We start from the raw sequence: 24239 nt of genomic DNA, 5'->3' as shown, positions 1-24239 counted from the left end.
ATGCTGATTACTCTTTCAGCTTCACCAGCCAGAAGCTAGTCCTTCTATGGTTCACCTAATTTCCTTTATTCCAAGAGATTGAGAGGCAGATCATAACAACGTGTGGCTGGACCTGCAGTTTATCCATGACATTTGTATTTATTGGTCAGAGATTTTATAGAACCAAGTGTTGTATGAAATATCACCTCTGTTTCTAGATAGGAAGACTGTGGGCATGCCGTCTTTTTACTTCATGCTGGGATACGTACTTCCTTACTAAATTAAGATTTTGCTTTCTTTCCCTCTTTCTCCCTCTCTGGTTTCCCTTTCCCCACTCCCTGCCCTCTCCCTTCTGACTCCCCTCTCTCTCTCTGCAACTTGTGTTCTGAATATTTATTATTTATTCATTTTTTTGTATTTGTATAATTTGTTGTCTGTTGTACATTGGTTGTTTGCCATCTTTCTGTGCAGTTGTTCATTAATTTTATAGTGTTTCTTTGTATTTACTGTGAATGCCTGCAAGAAAATGAATCGCGGGATAACATATGGTGCTTTATACATACTTTGATAATAAATTTATTTTGAACTTTGAACTTTCTCTCTCCGTTGCTCGCTTGTGTCTGCACACATTCTCCCTCACTTGCCTATCCTTAAACCACGCCCCCCCCCCCATGCTTGCCTGCCCCCAACTTCCATTTTGAGTATCTGTGGAGCAGACCCCGACAGGAAGAGCACTCAGGCAGGTCATGACCTTAGACTTTCTGCTGACTTCAAAGCTTTTGAGTAAAGCAGTTACTCCCTTCTGTGGGAGAATTACTCAGCATCCACCTGGTAAGGCACTGTGGTTGGGAGAAGACTGTATATGATGTATGGCACACTGTTGGAGGAGGAGGGAGAGAAGGGCTCTCAACAAGAGAGCTGATCTGCCCAGGATAGTTGAAAAATAATTTTACCTGGGTCAGCAAAAAACTGTGTATGAGATGTGCATCATTGATGAAATCCTCACTAGAATCTGCCACCTGCTGGAACTTGGAGCTGAGCAGACAGCACATTACACCGACCAGCATGGCAGTGATAGGCAAATGATATTTGTGCTTTGGGCTCTGTCCAGAGATATTTATATTGCCTTGCAGCCCACCACAGTCACATAAAAGAAGTGATTGGGCTGCTATAATTGTACAAACCCGCAAGATTATCTGCTCCTCCTTCCTTCAGTACACGTATGGGGTCAGCTGAATTTATGTTGCAAACTCTAGCTGTTCTGACTCTGTTGAACTCTGTCCACTTCACCTGCAAGATGATGAATTGGACCTGCTTTAACCACAAAGGAACCTGACCTTTGACTGGAGCTAGCCACGTATCCTCATTGTGTTTGATGGTGCATTGCTGAAAAGGCCCAGCCAGTGAAGGACTTGGTTAACCTTGGCTCACTGTGGGATTCATTGAGGGGAGCCCGCAGCAGGAAACCCATGTGAAATTACGGCTGATGAACTGGGAAAATTCCTTATTGAAATCCTATTTTGGGTCCTTCCCTGATTGCCAGAATGAAAAGGATTTCATTTCTTTTTACAAAGTACAGAGTTTGTGTTTTTTTTAAACTTTTATTGCTGCTTAAGTTCTGCTTTCATGTTGCAATCACTTTGCTTGTTTGCTGACTCACCTATCTAATACTCTCTCCCGTAACTAAAGATGATTTGTTCACTTTATAATCGCTGCATACTGTATAGTACTTTTGTATTTTTTAAGCAATCATTGTTCTACCATTTAAAATGGCCTTTTACTTGATAGCCGCAGATCATTTCCACGAGAATTAGTTTAACATTTTGAAATTAAGGTGAAGCCTCTTTAATGAGACTACTGTGGCTTCCTGTACAGTCTCGTAATCAGCATTGGAGTATTGTCATTTTTAATGACTCATTTTGCAGTTATTTCTGTTGACTGGAAAAATAAATAAAGATGGGGCACTGAGAACTGGTACACTTAAGCAGGTAGGTTAAATGGAAAGCTCCAGGCTTACACCACCTGTGAGATCCCTGCAGCTGTAGGGACCCTGGCTATGCTGGCAGCATTGACTGCTATGCAGTTGCACGTGAATTTCCTGCTCCCTGCTCCCCTCGATGATTCCAACAGCCAGCCGAGATTAACCACAAAAACCAAACAGTACTTGGGTAGCACATACTGAGGCTGTACCTCTGCATCACTTTAATGGGCCTCTGACAGCTTGTGCTGCAAGAGACTATTCCCACCTATCAACACGGCACTCAGAAGCTGATGAAATACATTTACATTAATAGTAAAAAAAAATCTCAGTGTACCACCCGGAAATTACTTTAAGCAAGAGAACAAATGTCAGCCTGAAACACTGACTGTTTATTCCCTTCCATAGATGCTTTCTACATAATTACACTTGCTGGACCTGGGACAGATCCTCTGAAATGATAACACTGACAAATTTGAAGTTGCTGATGCCCTCCTCTTCTGATTTCCCCCAGTGAGGATTGGCACATGAACCTCCGGCTTCCCTGTCCTGCTCCTTGGTCTTGCTGACGTTGAGTGAGAGGCTGTCGTTGTGGCACCTCTCAGCCAGATGTTGTCTCCCTCCTATATGCTGATTCATCACCACCATTGGTTCAGCTAATGACAGTGTTGTCATCAGCACACTTACATGTGGCATTGGAGCTGTGCTTGGCTTCAGTCATAAGGATAGAGCGAGTAGAGCAGGGGTCTGACCTTATCAAGGTCGTATATGGTAACATATATATACTTGGATAATAAATTTACTTTGATCTTTAATTTAGTGGGCTGAATAGCCTAATTCTGCTAATGGAAGAGCAGGCTTGAGGGACTGAATGGTCTGATTCTTATGTCCAAGTGTTCACTCAGATCTTCCACCGATGGGCTTGTGTGTCTGCCTTTGGAAAAGATAACCTCCCTAGCCACTTATATAGCTGAGTGTAGAAGCAGCCCGGGATTCAGTACATCATCCAGCACACTAATTCCACAGCTGTTACTTTGCTCAACATTCCCTCTCCTCCACTTTGGTGCCTGTGGAATGGTTGCTCCTGGCCATCTTGTCGGGTTGCCTGTTGGGCTTCAGGGGGTACAATGTTGAATTTATCTGACACGTAACGGTTATAAATATCTGCTTCCATTTCCAGTGGTATCCAGCTTGCCTTTCTGAGCCAAACTGTAGTTTCCCCCCGACCCTCCAAACCACCTCTATAAATCTTTTTGACCTTCACTGAGTAAGAGGAGCGCAAGAGCATTTTCAATTTACTTTATTGTATTATTGGCATTTCATCAATTGTTCCAAAGTGGAGTATAATCTGCTTTTCGAGGAACAGCACTGTGCCTGTGCAATATTTCCACGAGTGTGCTGATTGCAGTGGAAGTTCGCAGTAAGACACAGATGTAACAAAATTAATTTCAGCTGTTTGAAATTTGAAAGCCTAATGAATGGCTTCAGAGCTTGAGGCATGGCTTTCCAGAGTGTTTTCAAATACTGACTTTTAAAACAAGGTAATTTCAAAACAAAGTCTGTATTTTCACTGTTGCCTATATGCATAAGTTTGGGACAAAATCAAAACATATTCTCTGTGTAATCAGAAGAATCCGGAACATGCAATATTTTTCTTGGCTTTTGCAGTTTCTGAAATGATATACATTAGCTTTTTTTTTATTAATACAAGAGATTTGGCAGATGTTGGAAATCGAGAGTAACACACACGCGCGCACACACACACACACACACTGCTGGAGGACCTCAGCAGATCAGGCAGCATCCATGGAAAGGAATAAAGAGTTGGTGTTTGAACCGAGACCCTTCAACAGGACCTCTCGTCCTGATGAAGAGTCTCAGCCCAAAACGTTGACTCTCTGTTCCTTTCCATGGATGGTGCTTGACCTTCTCAGTTCCTCCAGCATTTTGTGCATGCTAACTTTCTCATTGCCCTTTTTACTTTCTCTCATTCTCTTCCTTCGTTTTCAGTGTCAGCTTTGCATCTACCACACACAAAAGTTGTTTGCTTTGCTATTGCTTTCCAAGGCTGATCATTACTAATTTATTCAGAAACTACAGAGTGCCTACTGAATGTACGTTGAACTTCCTTTTCACAAATTGAAATGAAGAAATGTTAAGCACAGGGAGTTGGTACAGACTTTCAGGCAACTTTGCATACAGAGAAATATTGATGGAGTTTGATAACCTAAGACATTTCCGCTGAGTGAAGTTAATCTGCTACTTCTCTGAGAAGGAAATTGTTTCTTATTCCCCTCCAGTGTCCACAGCTGCCCTACAGAATTCACAGACACGACTGTATTTCAGTGCTATAGAAATATAAATTGTGGTTAAGATCTGATCTGTGAATGTGAAGTTCAAAGTTTTGAACTGTCCCAGAAACTGAATTTGGCAAGATGACGATCACTTGAATTAAGGGCTATGTTACAGCAGTGGTAAATGTAGAGTTAAGTTTCGAACTGATTAGAACTGTAATTATGGAACAGATGGAAAATATGATGGAATTGTAAGATAATTGTCCAGTGTTTCGCATTACTAAACAAACTGAGTAAGTTGATTGAGGTCGGTTATCAATGTTTATGCAGTAATTTTTTTCATACTTTGGGGAAGAAGTTTCCTTGTGTCTTGTCGATGTTCTGGAAGATTTTGTTAAATTCTGATTTTATAAAAGCAGAGAAGCATTAGGAAAAGCTCAGAGTTCAATACCACAATTTGTGGTGTTACGTACCCCGTAACTGGGTTGCCAAACCAGCAGAAATGGATCACTCAGTTGGAGTCTGGATTACTAGAACTAAGAGAGTTTTATTAAAGAAACAAGCAACACAGTACTCTAATCAAAAGGATAATAAATGCAACAGTTCAGCAATGATAAATACACATGTACACAGAATTAGGATAACAGGATCAATCAAGCTCTAACGTCGTCTAGGGGTAAATGACCAGTTCTAAAGTGACGCAAAGTTCAGTTCAATTGAATTCAGTTCAGTTCGCAGTAATCACTGCCGTGGGAGATGGACAATGGGAGGAAGGAGAGAGAGAGAGCAAAACGAATGAATATTCAAACGGCTTCCACACAGACCTTCGATATTCTTCGCAGTCAGCTTTCGGGCGAGCCCTTTGTGATGTCTTCTGAGGTCACCGACCGTGACTCCTCTGTTTCCAGATACGATTGTTTCTCTGCGGTGAACCTGGCACCCAGGCAAGGGTGGACACACACCAGGTTCCCGCTGATTGTGCCTTTCCACCCTGTGCGTCTATGGCTTGGTCCCGCGACCAGTCTTCCAAAACTTCCCACCGACTTGTGGGAGACGCACCGCTTCCAGGGTCTCGTTACCTCGGGGTGTCGTGTGTGTCTTGCCTTAGCGAACCTGTCCCTTTTTATCCCCCTGCTGGGGTATCGCCTGTCCATCACTTCAAACAGTTCAGGGTTCAAAGGGGGAGCCGATCTTGACAGCTCTCCTTCCGTTAAACTCTCCCGTCCCTTCATTAACATCTCCAAATGCTGCTCCATTGTTTTTCTTATCTCTCTTTCTCCTGAAGACAGGTGGCAGACCAACTGCTTATCCCACTGGTGCCAGCACAGGCCAGCTAACATCTTAATCTATGTGTATTCTCGTCACAGTGGTTTTGATACACAGTACAGCTAATTAATGCTGAAGACCACTTCAAAATGGGATTGGAAGGTAGAAAGAAATTTCATTGGAAGCCAATTATCTATCATCCCTGCCATTTAGCTTTTAATGGGATGGTTAAAAATGACTGAAATATTGTGAACTGGTCTCCAGGGAAAGCCCTTTGATTGTGTGCTGTGTTCCAGGAAACCCATCCTGCCATTTGCATGAAATAAATGGGGATGACTGTTGCTTAAGGACCGACTGCATGAAGTTTATTTCCTGTTCTATGTCAACAGGATTGCTACAATATCCATTTACGCTTTAACAGAACCCTATTCCCAGTTATTGTTTTAAAAGGTATTTGCATTTTTCAGCTGTTCAAAACTGTTTTATGATCTTGTCACTGTGATTATAAACTAATCTTTGATCTGGTTGTCATATTCAAATACTGTGCTATGAAATGTTCTAGCATTTACCCCTTCTCTTCTCCTCACCTGCCCTGGTGTCATTCCTCCTTTCTTCTATCATTCCTCCCATGGTCCGCTCTCTTCTTCTATCAGATTCCTCTTTCTTCAGCACTTTACCTTTTCCAACTCTCACCTCCCAGCTTCTCACTTCTCCCCTCCCCAACCCACCCATGTATCACCTGCCAGCTTCCCCTTGCCTCACCTCCTTAATCTGGCTTCTTTCTCCTTCCTTTCTGGTCCTGATGAAGGGCCTCGGCCTGGAACGTTGACTGTTTACTTCCCTCTATTGAAGATGCCTGACTACTGAACTCCCCCAGCATCTTGGGTATCGCTCTTGATTTCTAGCATCTGCAGAATCTCTTGCGTTGCATATTTTGTTAAGTTTCTGGAATCTTCTGAGATTGCTCCTTACAGTGAAATTGTGTTGTTGCTAGGAGCTAATCAAAACTTGGAGATGGGGAGGAGGAAGAATTGTTGCAACAGGCAGTCCTTGGATATATAAGTAGCCACTTATGGAAATATTACTTATTTATGATTTTATAGAAGTTGCACTTGCAAAAATCAATGTAGTTTCAGCCTGTCAGATCTGTGTGACGTAAAAATGCTACCAACTGCCAAGGTGGAGTTATGATTTAATGGATATGTGTCCCATTGTATGTGGTTATTCATGAAGGATAGATTTAAACCTAAAGTATGCTAATTAATAATGATTATCCTCCTTGCAGGAAGACGCTAACCCACAGAAAATATGCCAATAAGATTGAAAGAGTGTAAAGGAACTTTACAAGGATGTTGCCAGGACCTGAGTTACAGGGTTACGACTTCATTCCCTGGAGTGTAAGAGAATGAGAGGAGATTTGACCGAGGTATACAAAATTATGAGGGGTATAGACGGGGTAAGCGCAAGCAGCCTTTTCTCGCTGAGATTGGCTGAGACTAGAACTAGACATCACAGGTTAAGGATGAAAGCTGAAGTGCTTAAGGGGAACATGAGGAACTCAGAGGGTTTTGTGAATGTGGAATGAACTGGCTGTGGAAGTGGTGGACGTGGTTTGATTTCAACATTTAAGAGAAACTTGGACAGGTAGGTGGATGTGAGGAGTGTGAGGGGCTTTGGTCCAGTTGCAGGTCACTGGGACGAAGCAGATAAATAGTCTGGCACAGACTAGATGGGCCGAAGGGCATCTTTCTGTGCTGTAGTGTTCTATGACTCTATGAAGAGGTTGGGTGACTGCCTGCCTTAAATTTTTAACCTAACTTCTGCCCCCTTTCCAAATGCACAATTAGATTGGGTTGGGTGGGAAAATGCACAATTCGGCAGATTGGGTTGGGTGGGAACGTTTTAAACTTTGCACAGCATATTCAGCACCTCAACTCAGTTTGAATACAGGCACACCCAAGGTACATCCTCACAAGGAGCAGTGCAGCAAAATCAAAATGTGTGGGATGCATGCATACAGCAATAGAGGGATATCTGTGATTAATATTTTATAACCACGTAATTGGATTTGGATCTGGTGTGCCAATCCTGGTTCAGTGCTCCCCTGCAATGTACCGTAATTATCTTTACCTGCTTGGAGTAGAGAGCAGGCTTTGTTATACAGAAGTTAGTCAAGGGCTTGTGGCATATTCAGGATTTGGATAGGGGGAAAATAAATGTAAATATAATTTCAGAAAGTCAGATTTGTATAGTTAATAAGAAATCTTTGTATAAATTGCGACTTTTAAAGTTTAAAAATAAGTAGTGTGGCTGGACAAAGTTTTTGATTTTCTGCTTTATAAGAGTTTAATGGTTTAAGTGGCTCCCTCTTGATTCCATGAAATGGTAAATCCCAAATAGATGATTTACCTTGGTTTTGCAACCAAACACAAAGATGTCTTAACTGCAAGCTGTGTAAGCTTCCTTTGGCCACTCGGTAATCTTCCGGAGTAAGTGAGGTGTAACTGGAGATGGTTGTGGGCTCTTTGAAATAGAATAACAACCAAACTGGCAAGGACAATTTTTTAAAAAAAGACTGTGCAGTATGTCAAAGCTTGTTTGAGTTGGACAATAGTTTATGGCAAGCGTTCAAAAAGCAGCGGCTCTCCAGTGATCGGGCAGCCTAAGGATGCTTTCCACCAAGGATCCGGAGGAGTTGTCTTCACTGAATGTGGAAGGCCTGTCCCTTTTTCTGAAAGGGAACTGAAGTGTTCACTTCTGCATCATGTCCGACTCCAGCTTGTGGTCTGTTCTATCAAACATCACCGTGCCTCATTTTCTAAGCAGAGCCAGGTTACGAAGGTCCAAAAGGTAATTTGAAGCACTTCGTGTTTGATGCTGTTGGCTTCATCCTTTTTCAGTTCTGTGATGTTTACAGCTGGCCAGCATTAATATTGTATAATTTTGAAACTACTGAAATGTGATGTATACAGCAGCTACATATGGTAAACTGGCAATGTGAGCTGGAGTTTGATGTGTGAGTCAGCTTGACTGTATTGTAAACGTTGTAAACCTTCTGAACTGGCAATCTGGATTTCTTCTATTTGAAACGTAAACAGCTGAACTGTAATGCTGAAGCCAAAAATTGCAAATGCTGAAAATTGGTAACAAAGACAGAAAATGCTACAGGTCAGGCGGCACCTGTGAAGAGAGAAACAGGGTCGGTATTTAATTTCTGATTAGAAGTTATTATCATGAAACATTAATACTTTATTCTCTTTGTAGAAGCTATATTTAACTATCTTGTGTTATGTTTTGTAACTCCAAAACCTAAAACTAATTGAAAGAAAAACATGGAGCTGGGAATAACGTGTCTACTCTTAGTTTTTACTTCAGTGAGACGTATGCTTATGATGTGGTGGCATAATGACGTATGCCATTCATGTACTTTTACATATAACCCATAAGGGATTATGTAAGCAAAGAAACAATGCTTAATCGAACAAGACAAAATCTGCAGGTGCTGGAAATCCGAGCATCACACAAAATGCTGGAGGAACTCAGCAGGCCAGGCAGCATCTACGGAAAAGAGTACAGTCGATGTTTTGGGCCGAAACCCTTCGGTAGCACCGGAGAAAAAAAGATGAGTAAATTTAAAAGGTGGGGGAAGGGGGAAGAAAAACACAAGGTAATAGGTGAAACCTGGAGGGGGAAGGATGAAGTGAAGAGCTGGGAAGTTGAAAGAGACAGAAGGCCATGGAAGAAAGAAAAGCACCAGAGGGAGTTGATGGGCGGGAAGGGAGATAAGGTGAGAGAGGGAAAAGGGGATGAGAAATGGTGAAGGGGGTGGGGGGCATTACCAGAAGTTTAGGAAATCTGTTTTCATACCATCAGGTTGGAGGCTACCCAAATGGAATACAAGGTGTTGTTCCTCCAGCCTAAGTGTGGCCTCTTCATGACACTGGAGGAGTCCAAGGATGGACATATCAGAATGAGAATGGGAAGTGGAATTAAAATGGGTGGCCACTGGGAGATCCCGCTTGTTCTGGTGGATGAAGTGTAGGCGCTCGGCGAAGTCGTCTCCCAATCTATGTTGGGTCTCACCGATGCATAGGAGGCCACACCGGGAGCACCGAACATGGTATATGACTCCAAGAGACTCACAGGTGAAGTGTCGCCTCACCTGGAAGGACTGTTTGGGGCCCTGACTGGTAGTGAGGGAGGAGGTATAGGGGCAGGTGTAGCACTTGTTCTGCTTGCAAGGATAAGTGCCAGGAGAGAGATCAGTAGGGAGGGGTGAATGGACAAGGGAGTTGCCTAGGAAGCAATCCCTGCAGAAAGCAGAAAGTGGGGGGGGGGGGGTGGAGGGAAAGGGATGCCTGGTGGTGGGATCCCGTTGGAGGTGGCTGAAGTTTCAGAGAATTATGTGCTGCATGTGGAGACTGGTGGTGTGGTAGGTGAGGACAAGAGGAACCCTATTCCTAGTAGGGTGGCAGGAGGAATGGGGTAAGAGCAGACACGCATGAAATAGAAGAGATGTGGTTGAGGGCAGCATTGATGGTGGGGGAAGCGAAGCCCCTTTCTTTGAAAAAGAAGGACATCTCCTTCATTCTAGAATGAAAAGCCTCATTCTGAGAGCGGAGGCGGAGGAATTGTTAGAAGGGGGTGGCAAGGTATACTCCAGGTAGCTGTGAGAGAATATATTTAATTGAACAATATTTTTACAATATTACTCAAATATTATTGAAAAATTAAATACACAACATGTACTTATGGTTTCTTGTTTAGAACAAGCCATATAGTCTTAGATTTGTACAGAATAGAAACAGACCCTCTAATCTATATATCCATGCCAATCTTTTTGCCCACTTACGCTAATTCCACTTGACTGCATTAGGTCCATATTTTTGTGTTGTCTATTGAAGTACCTGTCTAAATATCTCAAAGATGGTGGTTGTATTCTGATTCCACCATGTTTGTGCTTTCCAAAACATACCATCTTGCCTTGTTGGGATTAACTTCCATCTACCATCACTTTGGCCAACTTTCCACCTGATAGATATCTTATTATAGACCTAGAGAACCTTAATTGCTGTGTTCAACACCAACTTTCATGTCTTCCACAAATTTACAAATGATATCATGACATTCACATCCTCTGAGAAGCCATTACCCCAACAACTGGGAAACGACCACAGAGGGCCAGCCCCTCATTATCTGCCTGCACTATGCCCTTCCCTGGTGGTCACCCATCTCCTTTTGTAGTGTTCTCATGCAGTGTGTTGAAACTCTGACAAAACACCAAGTTAAACCGGAGCCAATGAAGACAGAGTCGTAGTAAGGTTAACCATATACTGTTCACTCTTCCACATTAACATCGTATGGTGAAAACTGTTGATAAAAAAATACAAACATAAACAGTGTTTGTTTCATTCTGGAGACTACATGCGCTCTCTTCTTTTAGCGAGTGTCTCCAGCTGCCCCGAGTAGGGAGCAAGGAGTCGCGTCAAACCGCCGCCGGGCCTGAGCCCACCCTGCGTTTGAAATTGAAAAGCCATCACGCGGGCCACTTCCCTTAACAGAAACCGAGTTAATATTTTTCTTATGAACTTACGGCGTTGCTTCTATAATGTTTCTTTGTGGGTAGAAACGGAGCCCTTCACGATCATGCCGCACGCATGGCACCCACCTTTACACCTTCCGGAACCGGAAGTTACACATAAGACGCGGCGAAACTGTAGGTGACGTCATCATATGCCGCGATATACCATAGACAATGAATTTACCTTTGTTAAACTGTAACATAATTATCAACCTTTAACCTTAACTAGAAAATAGTTACAAACAAATTATTTAAAGCGTAGACCCAACAAAGTCAAATGAATGCCTTAAGGGCAACACACCTTTCGTGCTGTACATACTGTGTGACAGGAGCGCGCAAAAAGTACTATCTGTGACATTTCAAGTATCCCAGATGCCCCATTGTGAGGCCAACTGTGGCTCTGATTGCTCCATGGTCTGACAGGAGCTGCAGCCGATTGTCTTCAGGGGCACTGGAGATGCCTCTGATCTCTCATATCCCGCTGTGAGGATTGGAGTGAGGTGGCAGGAAAGTATACCACTAGTTTAAAATCTTTTATCCCCAGCCCATGCAATTAAGAACAAGAAGAAAAACAGCCTGACCTGATTTTCACCTGCCCTCCTCTTTTTCCTTTAGTATCCTTGGGATTCTCCTTTACCTTATCTTGTGTCCTTTTTTTTTGCCTTCCTAATTTCCTCAAGATTGTACTCCAGCATCTTATACTCCTTGACGGTCCTTAAGAAGAGCTACCTATATAAGGCATACACCTTATTCTTGCTAACCAGAATAGAAAAACATCAATTTGCATTTCAATTGCAAGGTTTTTGACAATGTTTCTGAGCTTGGGACGTGGAGACATGAGAAAGGGTTGGTTAAGAAGGCACCTGCCTTGCTTGTTCTCATTAGAGCACAGAGTACAAGAGTTGGGTACATCACGTTACATCTGTACAATTGGTAATTGCTTTACTATTGTCAGGTGTACTGAGATATAGTGAAAAAGCCTTTGTTTGCATGCATCCAGAAACATCGTTCCAAACACAAGTACATCAAGGTAGTACAAAAGGACAAAGCAGAATACAGCTAGTGAGAAAATCTGCAGATGCTGGAGATCTAAAGCAACACACAAAATGATGGAGGAACTCAGCGGGCCAGGCAGCATCTATAGAAAAGAGTAAACAGTTGACGTTTCAGGTCGGGACCCTTCTTTAGGAATGTTGTTCATTTGTTTGATCTTGAAATGGAGACCATAAGAAAGCAAAGCTTTCTAAATTGGCTAATTTACATTATGTGAAGGGCTGCAGATAACAGAACCAGATAAGCAAATGTAAGATTGCATTAACCCAACAAATTTTAAATCATTATATAAAAATGATAGATGCAAGGAAATTAAAAGTAGCTCAAACTATAGGCAGCAGATGAATAAGACCAGTGGTGGATGCCCATAATCAACTGTGAACCTTGAGGAAAGATTAGCTTGATAGTTTCAGTGAGCTATCCATTGATGTAGCATGTGATGGTATTAAGGCAGCTACTTTGACAGTATAGTCAAAGGAATTTAATAATGATTATGTATAGTATGGCCCGACTTCATTAGGTGTTCTAAATAAAATTATAGCCATACTTGTAAGAGAGCCTTGAGAGTACAACAGTAGCAATTAGGCTACTGGCCCATGAGAAATTATTAAGGATGACACATTTATTTTCTCTGATGGAAAAAAAATGGTTTGGAGACTTTGCATAAAATTGTTTTAATACCTCTTAATGATGTAAAACAGTGTTGTTGATCATCATAAAGCTGTTAGTGAAAGTCCCACAAAGATTGAGGTCTTTAAATACAAGACTTGCAGAACAGCATTGCAAGTTTCAATGTAATTTGCAGTGTCATTTTCAACATGCTGTTCTCTGATCTCTTGCAAGTTCTTGCAGGTGCCAATATTTAAACATGCATCTGTGATCTTGGAAGCCAGCACGTGAAGGGAAATAGGATAAAATGGCATTCTTTTTGTGGCAGGCGAGATTTGCTGTTTAACAAATGAGCATTCTATCTGACTGCATCACCGTCTGGTATGGCGGGGGGTGGAATGCACTACACAGGATCAAAATGAGCTGCAGAGAGTCGTGAACTCAGTCAGCTCCGTTGTGGGCACTAGCCTCCCAGCATCCAGAATATATTCAAGGAGCGATGCCTCAAAAAGGTGGTGTCCATCTTATTGCTATCATTAGGGAGGAGGGTCATGGCCTGGAAGCATATACTTAACGATTCAGGAATAGCTTCTTCCCCTCTGCCATCAGATTTCTGAGTGGACATTGAGCCCATGAACACTACCTCACTACTTTTTCTTTTTTTTCTCTTTTTGCACTACTTATGTAATTTAACGTATATACATATATGCATACACATATATACAGTACTGTATATACAGACATATATATCGATCTACCTATCATGCCTAAAACTTTTACACACTACTGTATTTATCAATATGGAGCTGAAAGTGAGTTTGTAAATCTGGCGGGAGTAAAGTGTTGGGAATGGTGAGCTGGAGTAACGCGGGAGGGGTGCAGGACAGGTGGCAGAGGAAGAGTGCCGGGGCAGGGCTGGTGGCTCAGGTGTAGATGCACCCAGCCCTGAGACACCTGGCAAGGTCATTTGATTCCAGACAAATGGTTTATTGATCATTATAGACCGTCTCTCTGATGCTTACTGCTCTTTTCCCTCTCCCTTCCTCTTTTCCCAACTGTGATTCCACTCTCACTGTCCCCTTCCCACTCCCAGTACATAATAGAGACCCATATCAGAATCAGGTTTATCATCATTCATAAGGTACCCCATGCAAGGCTTATTGAGAAAGTAAGGAGGCATGGGATCCAAGGGGAAATTGCTTTGTGCATCCTGAACTGGCTTGCCCACAGAAGCTGAGAGTGGTTGTAGACGGGTCATATTCTGCATGGAGGTCGGTGACCAGTGGTGTGCCTCAGACCCTGTTCTGGGACCCTTACTCTTCATGTTTTTTATAAGTGACCTGGATGAGGAAGTGGAGGGATGGGTTAGTAAATTTGCTGATGACACAAAGGCTGGGGGCGTTGTAGATAGTGTTGGAGGGCTATCAGAGGTTACAGTGGGACATTGATAGGATGCAAAACTGGGCTGAGAAGTGGCAGATGGAGTTCAACCCAGATAAGTGTGAGGTGGTTCATTTTGGTAGGTCAAATATGATGGCAAAATAGAGCATTAATGGTAAGACTCTTGGCAGTGTGGAGGATCAGAGGGATCTTGGGGTCCGAGTCCATAGGACACTCAAAGCTGCTGCGCAGGTTGACTCTGTGGTTAAGAAGGCATACGGTGCATTGGCCTTCATCAATCGTGGGATTGAGTTTAAGAGCCAAGAGGTAATGTTGCAGCTATATAGGACCCTAGTCAGACCCCACTTGGAGTACTGTGCTCAATTCTGGTTGCCTCACTGCAGGAAGGATGTGGAAACTATAGAAAGGCGACAGAGGAGATTTACAAGGATGTTGCCTGGATTGGGGAGCATGCCTCATGAGAATAGGTTGAGTGAACTTGGCCTTTTCTCCTTGGAGTGACAGAGGATGAGAGGTGACCTGATAGAGGTCTATAAGATGATGAGAGGCATTGATAGTCAGAGGCTTTTTCCCAGGGCTGAAATGGCTACCACAAGAGGCATAGTTTTAAGGTGCTTAGAAGTAGGTACAGAGGAGATGTCAGGGGTAAGTTTTTTTTTACGCAGAGAGTGGTGAGTGCATGGAATGGGCTGCTGGCGGCGGCGGCGGAGACGGAAACGATAGGGTCTTTTAAGAGATTCCTGGATAGGTACATGGAACTGAGAAAAGTAGAGGGCTATGAGTAAGCCTAGGTAGTTCTAAGGTAAGGACATGTTTGGCACGGCTTTGTGGGCCGAAAGGCCTGTAGTGTGCTGTAGGTTTTCTATGTTTCTATCATTCACATTTGTCATGAAATTTGTTTTTTTTTTGTAACAGCAGTACAGTGCATTACATGAATTTGCTACAGTAATATGAAAAAGTCTTAGGCAACCTAGCTTTGTGTATGGGCCCAAGACTTTTGCACAGAACTGTACTTACTGTAATTTACAGCATTTATCGTTATATATTGCAACGTACTGCTGCCACATAACAACAAATTTCACGAAATATGTAGGTGATATTAAACCTGATTCTGATTGTTACAGTGTTAGAGTGGGTGGGAGAAGGCTCCCAACAGGTAAGAAGGAATTGGACAAAGTGCTTTAAAAAAATGGTGCTTGCAGGAAGCCTGTGGTTTATGCAGTGGGCCCAAAGGAAAGCCCTGGCAGGAAATTGCTAGGGAGATCTGCACACATGCTCTTTGGGAATGCCTGCAGTGTTGCTGGGTGCCTGTGGATGGTCTTGGCTGAATGAAGGGAGGATGGAACCTCTCCTTAAATATGGAACGTGTGTTATCTCCCAAATGCAGCAGTAACAGCAAGTATGACAGAGTCTAGTAGCAGACTAAAATAAATTTGACACATGAGATTGCAGGTGCTAGAATCTGGATCAACGCAAAAAGTGCTGAAGAAACATTCCCCTTCATAGATACTGCCTGAGTTTTCCTGTCTGACCTATTGAGTGCCACCAGCATTTTGTGTTTTGCTGTAGGTTCCGGCGTCTCCAGACTCTTCTGTCTGCATTTTGCTGCTCTACTGTGAAGTCTCTTCAAGTCCAGATGAAGGGCTGTGACTTGAAACATCAACCATCTATTTCTCTCACTAGATGCTGTCTAACCTGCTGAGTTCCCACAGTGCTTGGTGTGAAATTACCTTGAGGCAAGGAAAGTGCAAGTGGCCTTGACCTTGGCAGCAATGTCAATGGAAACTGAAGGCAAGATACAAGTGTCTATTACAAGGCATACTATTCCATTAGACGTAGGAATAGAATTGGGCCATTTGATCCATTGACCCATATTCAAAGTGGCTGATTTATTTTCCTTTCTTCTCCTCATGACATTTTTCACCCTTACTAACCAGGAACCTATCAACCTCTGCTTTATTGGTGTGGCTGATAGTGGGGGGCTACATGGCCTTAGTGGTAGTGAGGACTTGGACTCATGCTGTGGGCTTGCCTGTTGCAGCGGTCCAGGAGGGGAGAAGCCAGTGGCAGTGTAGCATGGGGCCCATGTTGGTTTGGGGGCTTTCCCCTCCTGTTGATGCTGCCCTCCTGTGTTCACTTGGTGGAAGACAAGCTGGATTGCATGCGTCTCTACGTTCGCTTGCAGACTGGAACTGCTTGTTCTTGCTGACAAAGCCCATTCACCGTCAATTTATAGGGCATGTCACTCATATTTTGTTTGGCTGTATTCATGTATGATTGAGTGATAGTTAAACTTGAACTTGAAATATACCCAATGAAACATACATCAAAGTTGCTGGTGAACGCAGCAGGCCAAGCAGCATCTATAGGAAGAGGCGCAGTCGACGTTTCAGGCCGAGACCCTTCATCAGGACTGACGAAGGGTCTCGGCCTGAAACGTCGACTGCGCCTCTTCCTATAGATGCTGCTTGGCCTGCTGCGTTCACCAGCAACTTTGATGTATGTTGCTTGAATTTCCAGCATCTGCAGAATTCCTGTTGTTTGCGTTTAAATATACCCAATGACTTGGCTTCCACAGCTATCTGTGGCAGTGAATTTCGGAGATTCACCACCCTCTGGCTTGAGAAATTCCTCATCTGTTCTAAGGGGACTCCTTTCTGTTCTGAGGCCTGTGCCCACTGGTTTTAGACTCTTCTGCAATTGAAACATCCTCTCCATGTCCACTCTTTCAAGGCCTTTCAATATTCAGTATGTTTCAATGAAATCCCCTTCATTCTGGTAAACTCCCAGTGAGTACAGAGCCATCAAACACTCCTCATACATTAACACTTTCATTCCTGGGATCATTCTCGTGAACTTCCTTTGGACCCTCTCCAATGCCACCATATCCTTCCTTAGATTTGGGGTCCAAAACTGTTCACAATAATCCAAAAGTTCTCTGACCAATGCCTCATAAAGCCTTAACATTACGTCCTTACTTTTGTATTCTAGTCCTCTGGAAATGAATGCTAACATTGCATTTGCCTTCCTTACTGATTCAACCCGTAAGTCCTAGTGAATCCTGCACTGATTCCCAAGTCCTCTGACACCTCTGATCTTTGAATTCTCTCCCTGTTCAGCAAATAGTCTACGCCTTTATTCCTTCTACCAAAATCCGTGACCATATACTTCCCTACTCTGTATTTTATCTTCTACTTCTTTGCCCATTCTCCTAATCTGTCCAAATCCTTCTGTAGACTCCTCACCTCACCACTACCCGCCCCCGCACTCGCCATTTGCAAACTTGATCACAAAGCTGACAATTCAGTCATACATATAACGTGAAAAGTAGTGGACCCAACACCAACCCCTATGCATACACTGGCAGCCAACCAGAAAAGGCCCCCGTTATTCCCATTCTTTGCTTTCTGCTCGTTAGCCAATCTTCTATCCTGTAATACCATGGACTCCTATTTAGCAGCCTCATGTGTGACACCTTGTCAAGTGCTTCCTGAAAATCCAAACAAACAACATCTAAGAATTCCAACAGACATGTCAGGCAAGATTTTCCCTTAAGGAAACCATGCTGCCAATTTTATCATAGTATCCGGAAGCATCATCCTTAATAATTGACTCTAACATTTTACTAAGCACTGAAGTCAAGCTAACTGGCCTATAGTTTCCTGTTACAGGGAAAAGGTAGGAGAATGGGGTTGAGAGGGGTAATAAATCTGCCATGATGAGATGGTAAAGTAGACCCAATGTTCTGATTGGCCTAATTCTACTCCGAAGCATTATGGTCTTATGATCTTTTGGTCTTTTTCCTTCCTTCTCTTAAAAGAAAGGAAGGCAAAATGTACAATTTAAAAAAATATATTTCATTGTCACTAGAGATAGCAGAAACTGTTGGAAATACTCAACAAGTTAGAGAGTATCTCAGGAGAGAGAAACTGAGTTGCTCTTTCACACCCAAGCCCCTATGTCAGAAATACGATCAGTTTTTAGTTTTGGAGAAAGTGAGGGGAGGGATGGCAAGAAGATAAGGCATGACATCTAAAACTTTGAAAGATTTCTATAGATGTCTGATGGAGAGTATATTGACTGAGTGCATCGTGGCCTGTTATGGAAACGCCAATGCCATTGAATGAAAAATGCTACAAAAAGTAGTGGATACAGCCCAGTCCATCGCAGGTAAAGCCCTACCCACCATTGAGCACATCAACATGGAGCGTTATCCCAGGAAAGCTGCATCCATTGTCAAGGATCCCTGCCATTAGACCATGCTCTCTTCTCACTCTGGCCATCAGGGAGAAGGTACAGGAGCCTCAGGACCAACACCACCTGGTTCAGGAATAGTTATTACCCCTCAACCATCAGGCTCTTGAACCAGAGGGGATAACTTCACCCACCCCATTCCTGAACTGTTCCCACACTCTAACAACTCACTTTCAACGACTCTTCATCTTAGGCTTTCAATATTTATTGCTTATTTTTTATTATTATTATTTTTCTCTTTTGCATTTGCAGTTTGTTGTGCTTTGCATATCAAATGTTTGTCCATCCTATTGGATGCGGTCTTTCATTGATTCTGTCGTGTTTCTTGGATTTACTGTGTATGTCCACAAGAAAATGAATCGCTGCATTGTGTATGGTGACGTATATGTTCATTGATAATGAATTTACTTTGACTTTGAACAAAGGGAATCTCTGTTAGGTTAAGAGCGCATGAGTTAATGTCATCGTTCGAAACTTATTATGTTTCTGTGTCTGCATCATGTGTTGCTGTGGACAATGCCTCACAGGCCAGACTACAGGAAGGAGAGAGAAAATGATTGCCAAAATCCAGATGATGACAGCCAGAAATGGCTACTCATTTGCAGACAAGTAATATAGCAGCAGGTTACCTAAAGCTGAAGTCCAGGAGGTTGCACCATGCCTAGATAGAAGATCTAGATGGAGATGGGTCAGAATGGGATGAAGAATTATTTTCGGGCAACGGAGAACTCAAAAGTTGCCCCTTCTTACTGAATATTAGCGATATTAGGTTACTTGCATTTAGCATATCTGGCAATGTACAAGACCTACTTAAACCAGCTTTGTGCACTGATTTTGATGTTCCTATTAATCTATTATTTTGTCATGCTTTTTCTACTTTAGCTGTCAATACAACATTTTCTCTTTGAAAAAGATTATTAAAAGTTATACCAGTTGAACAAAACTAATAAATTTTCCTAATATGGCCGTCCTGTTAAATGTTTCTTTTTCGAAAAGTTGGTTCATTTTGCCATGTAATTATGACTTCAGAGGAACTTAAATCATTGAGAAAGCAAACATTGTTAATTGTGCCATGATGTGTCACCTCTCAAACTAGTTATCAATAATAAATACAAAAGAAAGCATTTGAATTGCAGATGTTATTATTGTAACAATCCAGATTTCAGCAAAATGTATTGATTTCCCTTGTTCTCTGTCAGTTGGGAGATTTAATGAAAATCTTGGTAGCTTTGTATCATGTTTTTTTAATTGAGAGTTCCATGAAATATTGACACATCAAATCTATTCTATTCTGTTATGTCTCACACTGCAATATTATAAAGAAGATGTAGTTAATTTGATAGGAGTTACACTGTGATTGATAGTGGATAAAGCAAACAACAGGCTTGCATATTAACACAAATTTATCATTGTACTTCAGCAAGAAACATGCACAGTGATTTGATGTAGGATTTTTGTTTTTGATGCTTCAGCACAATATTTAAATTTTATGAACTTTGTTTATTCAATTGCAGCCCTAATATTTCAAGTCTCCTTTAACTTTAATCTACACTAAACAATTTCCAATGTTTTTATTTTCCTTTAGGGAGTGCCCAAACCCATTCTGGACCAAACACTCAACATTTTTTCTTTGTATTTAATCTTGTCAAAATTCTCCAGATGTAAAAATACAAAATTTAATGTATCCATGTGATCTTGTCTCCAATTTCCTGTAAATCAGAACATCAAGGTTCCTTAATCTAAATAAAATGTTTTCCTTCTCTAACCTTGCTTTAAAATCGATTACTTCCTCCAATTTTTGTATCAGGCTCTGTTTACTCTATCTGTTGAACTATTTCCTCAAGTTTCATCTGCAGCCATTCACAATCCTCACTGGCATTGCCATTCTGAAGTTTTCAATAATAAATGTCCAATAATGGAGTATCAGAGGGAGATCCTACACTTGTTATTTCCCAGGATCTTCAAAATAACTGCATTAAGTCCAGTTGCTTCATTCAAGGTAAATTTATGATCAAAGTACATATATCACCATATACAACCCTGAGATTAATTTTCAATAAATCCATAATAGAATAATAGCCATAATAGAATCAGTGAAGGACTGTATCAACTGGGCATTCAACCTCTGTGAAAATACAAAAAGAAAGAAATAGGAATAATAAATTAAGCAAAAAATATCAAGAACATGAGATGAAGCGTCCTTGAAAGCGAGTCCATAGGTTGTCGTAACATTTCATTGATGGGACAAATGAAGTTGAGTGAGGTTATCCCCTTTAGCTCACAAGCCTGATGGTTGAGGGATAATAACGTTCCTGAACCTGGTGCTGTGAGTCCTGAGGCTCCTGTACCATCTTCCAGATGGCAGCAGCGAGAAGAGAGCATGTCCTGGGTGGTTGGCATCCTTGATGATGGATGCTTCTTTCCTGTGAAGGCATTTCATGTAGATGTGCTCAACGGTGGGGAGGGCTTTACCCTGGTCTTGTTGACAATGAGTAACAGGTGGTTGTTGTGACACCACACAGCTATATTTTCAATCTCCTTCCTATATGCTGGTTCGTCACCACCTTTGATGTAGTCTATGACAGTGGTGTTGTCAGCAAACTTGAATATGACTTTAGCCAGACAGTCATAGGTGTAAAGTGAGTAGAGCAGGGGCCAAAGCACGCAGCCTTGTTGTACACCTATGCTGATGGAGATAGTGGAGGAGATGTTGTTGTCAATCTGCACTGACTGGGGTTTGCATGAGAAAATCGAGAATCCAATTATACAAGGAGGTATTGAGACCAAGGTCTTGGAACTTATTGATCAGTTTTGAGGGGTTGATGGTATAGAATGCCAAGCTGTAATCGATAAATGCACCTATGCTGTTCAGATGTTCCAGGGTTGAGTGAAGAGCCAATGAAATGGCATCTGCTGTGCTGGCAGGCAAATTGGAGCAGATCCAAGTTGCTTTCCAGGCAGGAGTTGATATGTTTGATCACCAACTTCTCAAATCCATTTGCTGTGATGATGGTCATTGAGGCAGGTTTCCACGTTCGTTTTAGACATCATTGTAAGTGAATCTTGCTTGTAGTGGGTGGGTATCTCAAACTCCCAAAGCAGGAGGTTAAGGGTCTCAGTGAAGACTTCTACCAGTTGATCAGCACAGGTTGTTAGTACTTAGCCAGGCGCCCTGTCTGGGTCGGATGCTTTTTGTGGGTTTACCATCATTAAAAATACTGAAATCACAGGATCATCGGGGGCAGTGGGACTTTGTGATGGCATTGAGCTCATCTGGAGGCGAAGTCCTGTTGTCACTTGGTTTAACTTCCTAATTTTACTTAATTTTATTTCAGTTGAAGTTTTTCAGAGGCTATGCTGTTATCTTTCCTTGAAAGCCAATCTCTAAATTTCGGTATCTCAATCCTGCCACATTTCCCTGAATTTTTTCCTACATTCTATCAGTCACCCTGCTTCCCAGTTTACAATTTACAGTGATGTGGGAGGAAACTAGATTTTGGAGCCCTCTGGGAGAGCAATTCCTGCATATCTCACTCTTAAATTACTCTTGCCTGCAGCAATGCCCTTTAGTTTCTCCCTGAGGGGCACGCATTCCCTCAGATTCTTGTATGTCAATCTCTAAATCAGCTCTGACCATCAGTTTAACCTGAGACATCAGCTGAATGGCAAAGCATTTCTAAGGAACTGGTGATTGGAGCAGTCTGATGATTTTTGGATCAATTAGGAGCCAGCGTGGTGGTCAAAGTTCAGGCTGGTGGGCAACACACCAAAGAAAGAAACACACCCCTCATATCCTAGAACCATAGATATTGTGACAAAGTGTCTGTAATGGAACTGCTGGGTTATTCCTGCTTTTCCTCGTTTTGGTCAAAGATTTTAAGCAAGCTTGAAAATCTTGAGTAGAATAAACATTACCAGGGCTTATTGCCAGTGATGGAGGAGATGGGGCAGCATGGAAACATAGCTATTAGAGTAATGCTGTTACAGTACCAGCACCCCTTGACTGTGTGGATTTCTTCCAGGTGCTCTGGTTTCCTCCCACATTCTAAAGATGTGCAGGTTAGTAGATTTCGTAGGTTCATTGGATTGTTAAAGTATGTACGCAGAATACAACTCTGAGATACGTCTTCTCCAGATAGCGATGAAATGCAGAAAACCCATGAAGGTAGTTGAAAGAAAAAAAAACATTGATTCCCCTGGCCCGATAAAAAGAAACAAAGCTTGCAAAGCCCAAACCTACAAACTCTCCCTCACATGAAAACTAGTAGATTGCCCACCTGGAGAACAGCAGCTAAAAAATCAAACCCCCCAACCCCCTCTCTCTCTCACATTAAAAAAAACAGTCAGATCGCCCACACAGAAACGAACCAACTAGAACATCAGACCTCAAATCCCCAACCCCTACCTCACACAAAAAAATAACATATTGTCCACCCAGCAGTCAACAAGAAAGAGAACACACAAAACTGAATGAGACCAATACAGTATAAGCTGCAGTTCACATTAATAATGACATGGGACTCGGAATTTCAAAAACATCCCCCTTCAGCATCGAGGAGAGTGACAGTTCGAACTCAGTCCTTCCATGGGGAGTATTGCTCACCCATGGCCTCCCAACTTTTGGCCCGACCCCATCTCCCACGGAGAGAGAACACCGAACCGGCCGCCTCCGCGTTGGCCCTAATGTTTCAAACTTCCTCAATGCTTCATTTGGCGAGAAACGGATTCGTTCATGGTCCTGCACCTTGTCTCTTGTCTTCTGCTTGCAACAGCTCGTGCTCATGGTCCTCTCTTGGAATTTTTTTTGTGGCAGTAGGGTGCTAGCTCACTCGATCACAGGCTCCAACAGTTTCCGAATTAAGATAAATGGAATAAGTAGAAGATATAGAAAGAGTGGATAATTGACTATCTGGAAGACAATGCCTGAGGAATTGTTGTTCGTTGGCGCCATCTTGACTGGAATTTATTGGTCACATGGATGTAATTGAGCAGCGCAGACTCGCTTGGCTGAAAGGACCTCTTACCTTGCTGAATCCCTCAGTAACAAAATAAGATGCCGATTATTTTAGTGAACCTGAAGCTTTACTCGTGGTTAAGATGGGCTTAGAGCAGGATTGCAGTGTTTAGGTACTAATTTTTTTGTAAGCCTTTTACATCCATTGCTCAAGTACTCTCAGCATTAAAAGACTTTTGTAGAATGCCTTAATTTTCATTCCTGGTTAGAAAATTGCCAGCATTTCCAGCTGGTGTTTTTTTTTAAGTAAATGCCTCTTTTAGTTATTTTGCATGTCCAGAATGTATTTTTTTTTTAATCAGAACTTTGAGGTAATTCTCTCTGATAGCCTTATTTTCTGTGCAAAGAGGCAATCAAAAAGAAATATTTTCATACTGAAGTGTTCACAGTACATTGCCATACCCTCCCTGATAGGGTCTGTGGTTAGGAGAAAATTGCTTAGATCGTGAACTGGCTAATAGTTGCGATTTGGAAATATTATTTGAAGTTTCCATTTATGAGTGATTAAAGCCAAGAGATAGAAATGATTAGGTTCATTAATATTTAATGAGTATTCTAAAAGCTGTGGAAGCAGCTCTGAATGCTGCCTGATTTGCTCGAATGGAAATCCCTTCCTAGGAAATTATTATAACTAGAAATCTTTGGCTCTTTTCCATGCCACTTGGGCTAAAACCTGATGATGCAGATCAAAAGCATATTATAGAGATAAACTGATTTTTATCCCTGAGTGCAAAGGGAATGATAATTGGGTTATTCTACAATGGGGGCCCTATCAACAATACTGATGTGTCATTCGGGAGCTAATTTGAA

The 24239-nt window shown here is 42.2% G+C and overlaps 1 protein-coding gene across 14 annotated transcripts in view; it reads left to right on the top strand.

Moving 5' to 3' along the window:
• The window catches only part of mast4 (microtubule associated serine/threonine kinase family member 4), a 435748-nt gene that overhangs the window by 265234 nt on the left and 146275 nt on the right, over positions 1–24239 (top strand). For 2 of the 14 annotated variants that reach the window (XM_063049357.1, XM_063049356.1), the window contains exon 1: positions 7568–8367. The exons of the other annotated variants lie outside the window; for them this stretch is intronic. In XM_063049357.1, coding sequence (XP_062905427.1) covers positions 8282–8367 — 86 coding nt within the window. In that variant the 5' untranslated portion in view covers positions 7568–8281. Of the gene's footprint in view, positions 1–7567; positions 8368–24239 lie in introns of those variants that run through there. 14 annotated transcript variants of the gene reach the window in all.

The sequence above is a fragment of the Mobula hypostoma genome, chromosome 5 (assembly GCF_963921235.1).
Source record: "Mobula hypostoma chromosome 5, sMobHyp1.1, whole genome shotgun sequence".
Classification (NCBI taxonomy): domain Eukaryota; kingdom Metazoa; phylum Chordata; class Chondrichthyes; order Myliobatiformes; family Myliobatidae; genus Mobula; species Mobula hypostoma.
The sequence above is the reverse complement of the archived record's forward strand: the minus strand, read 5'-3'. Positions and strand labels throughout refer to the sequence as shown.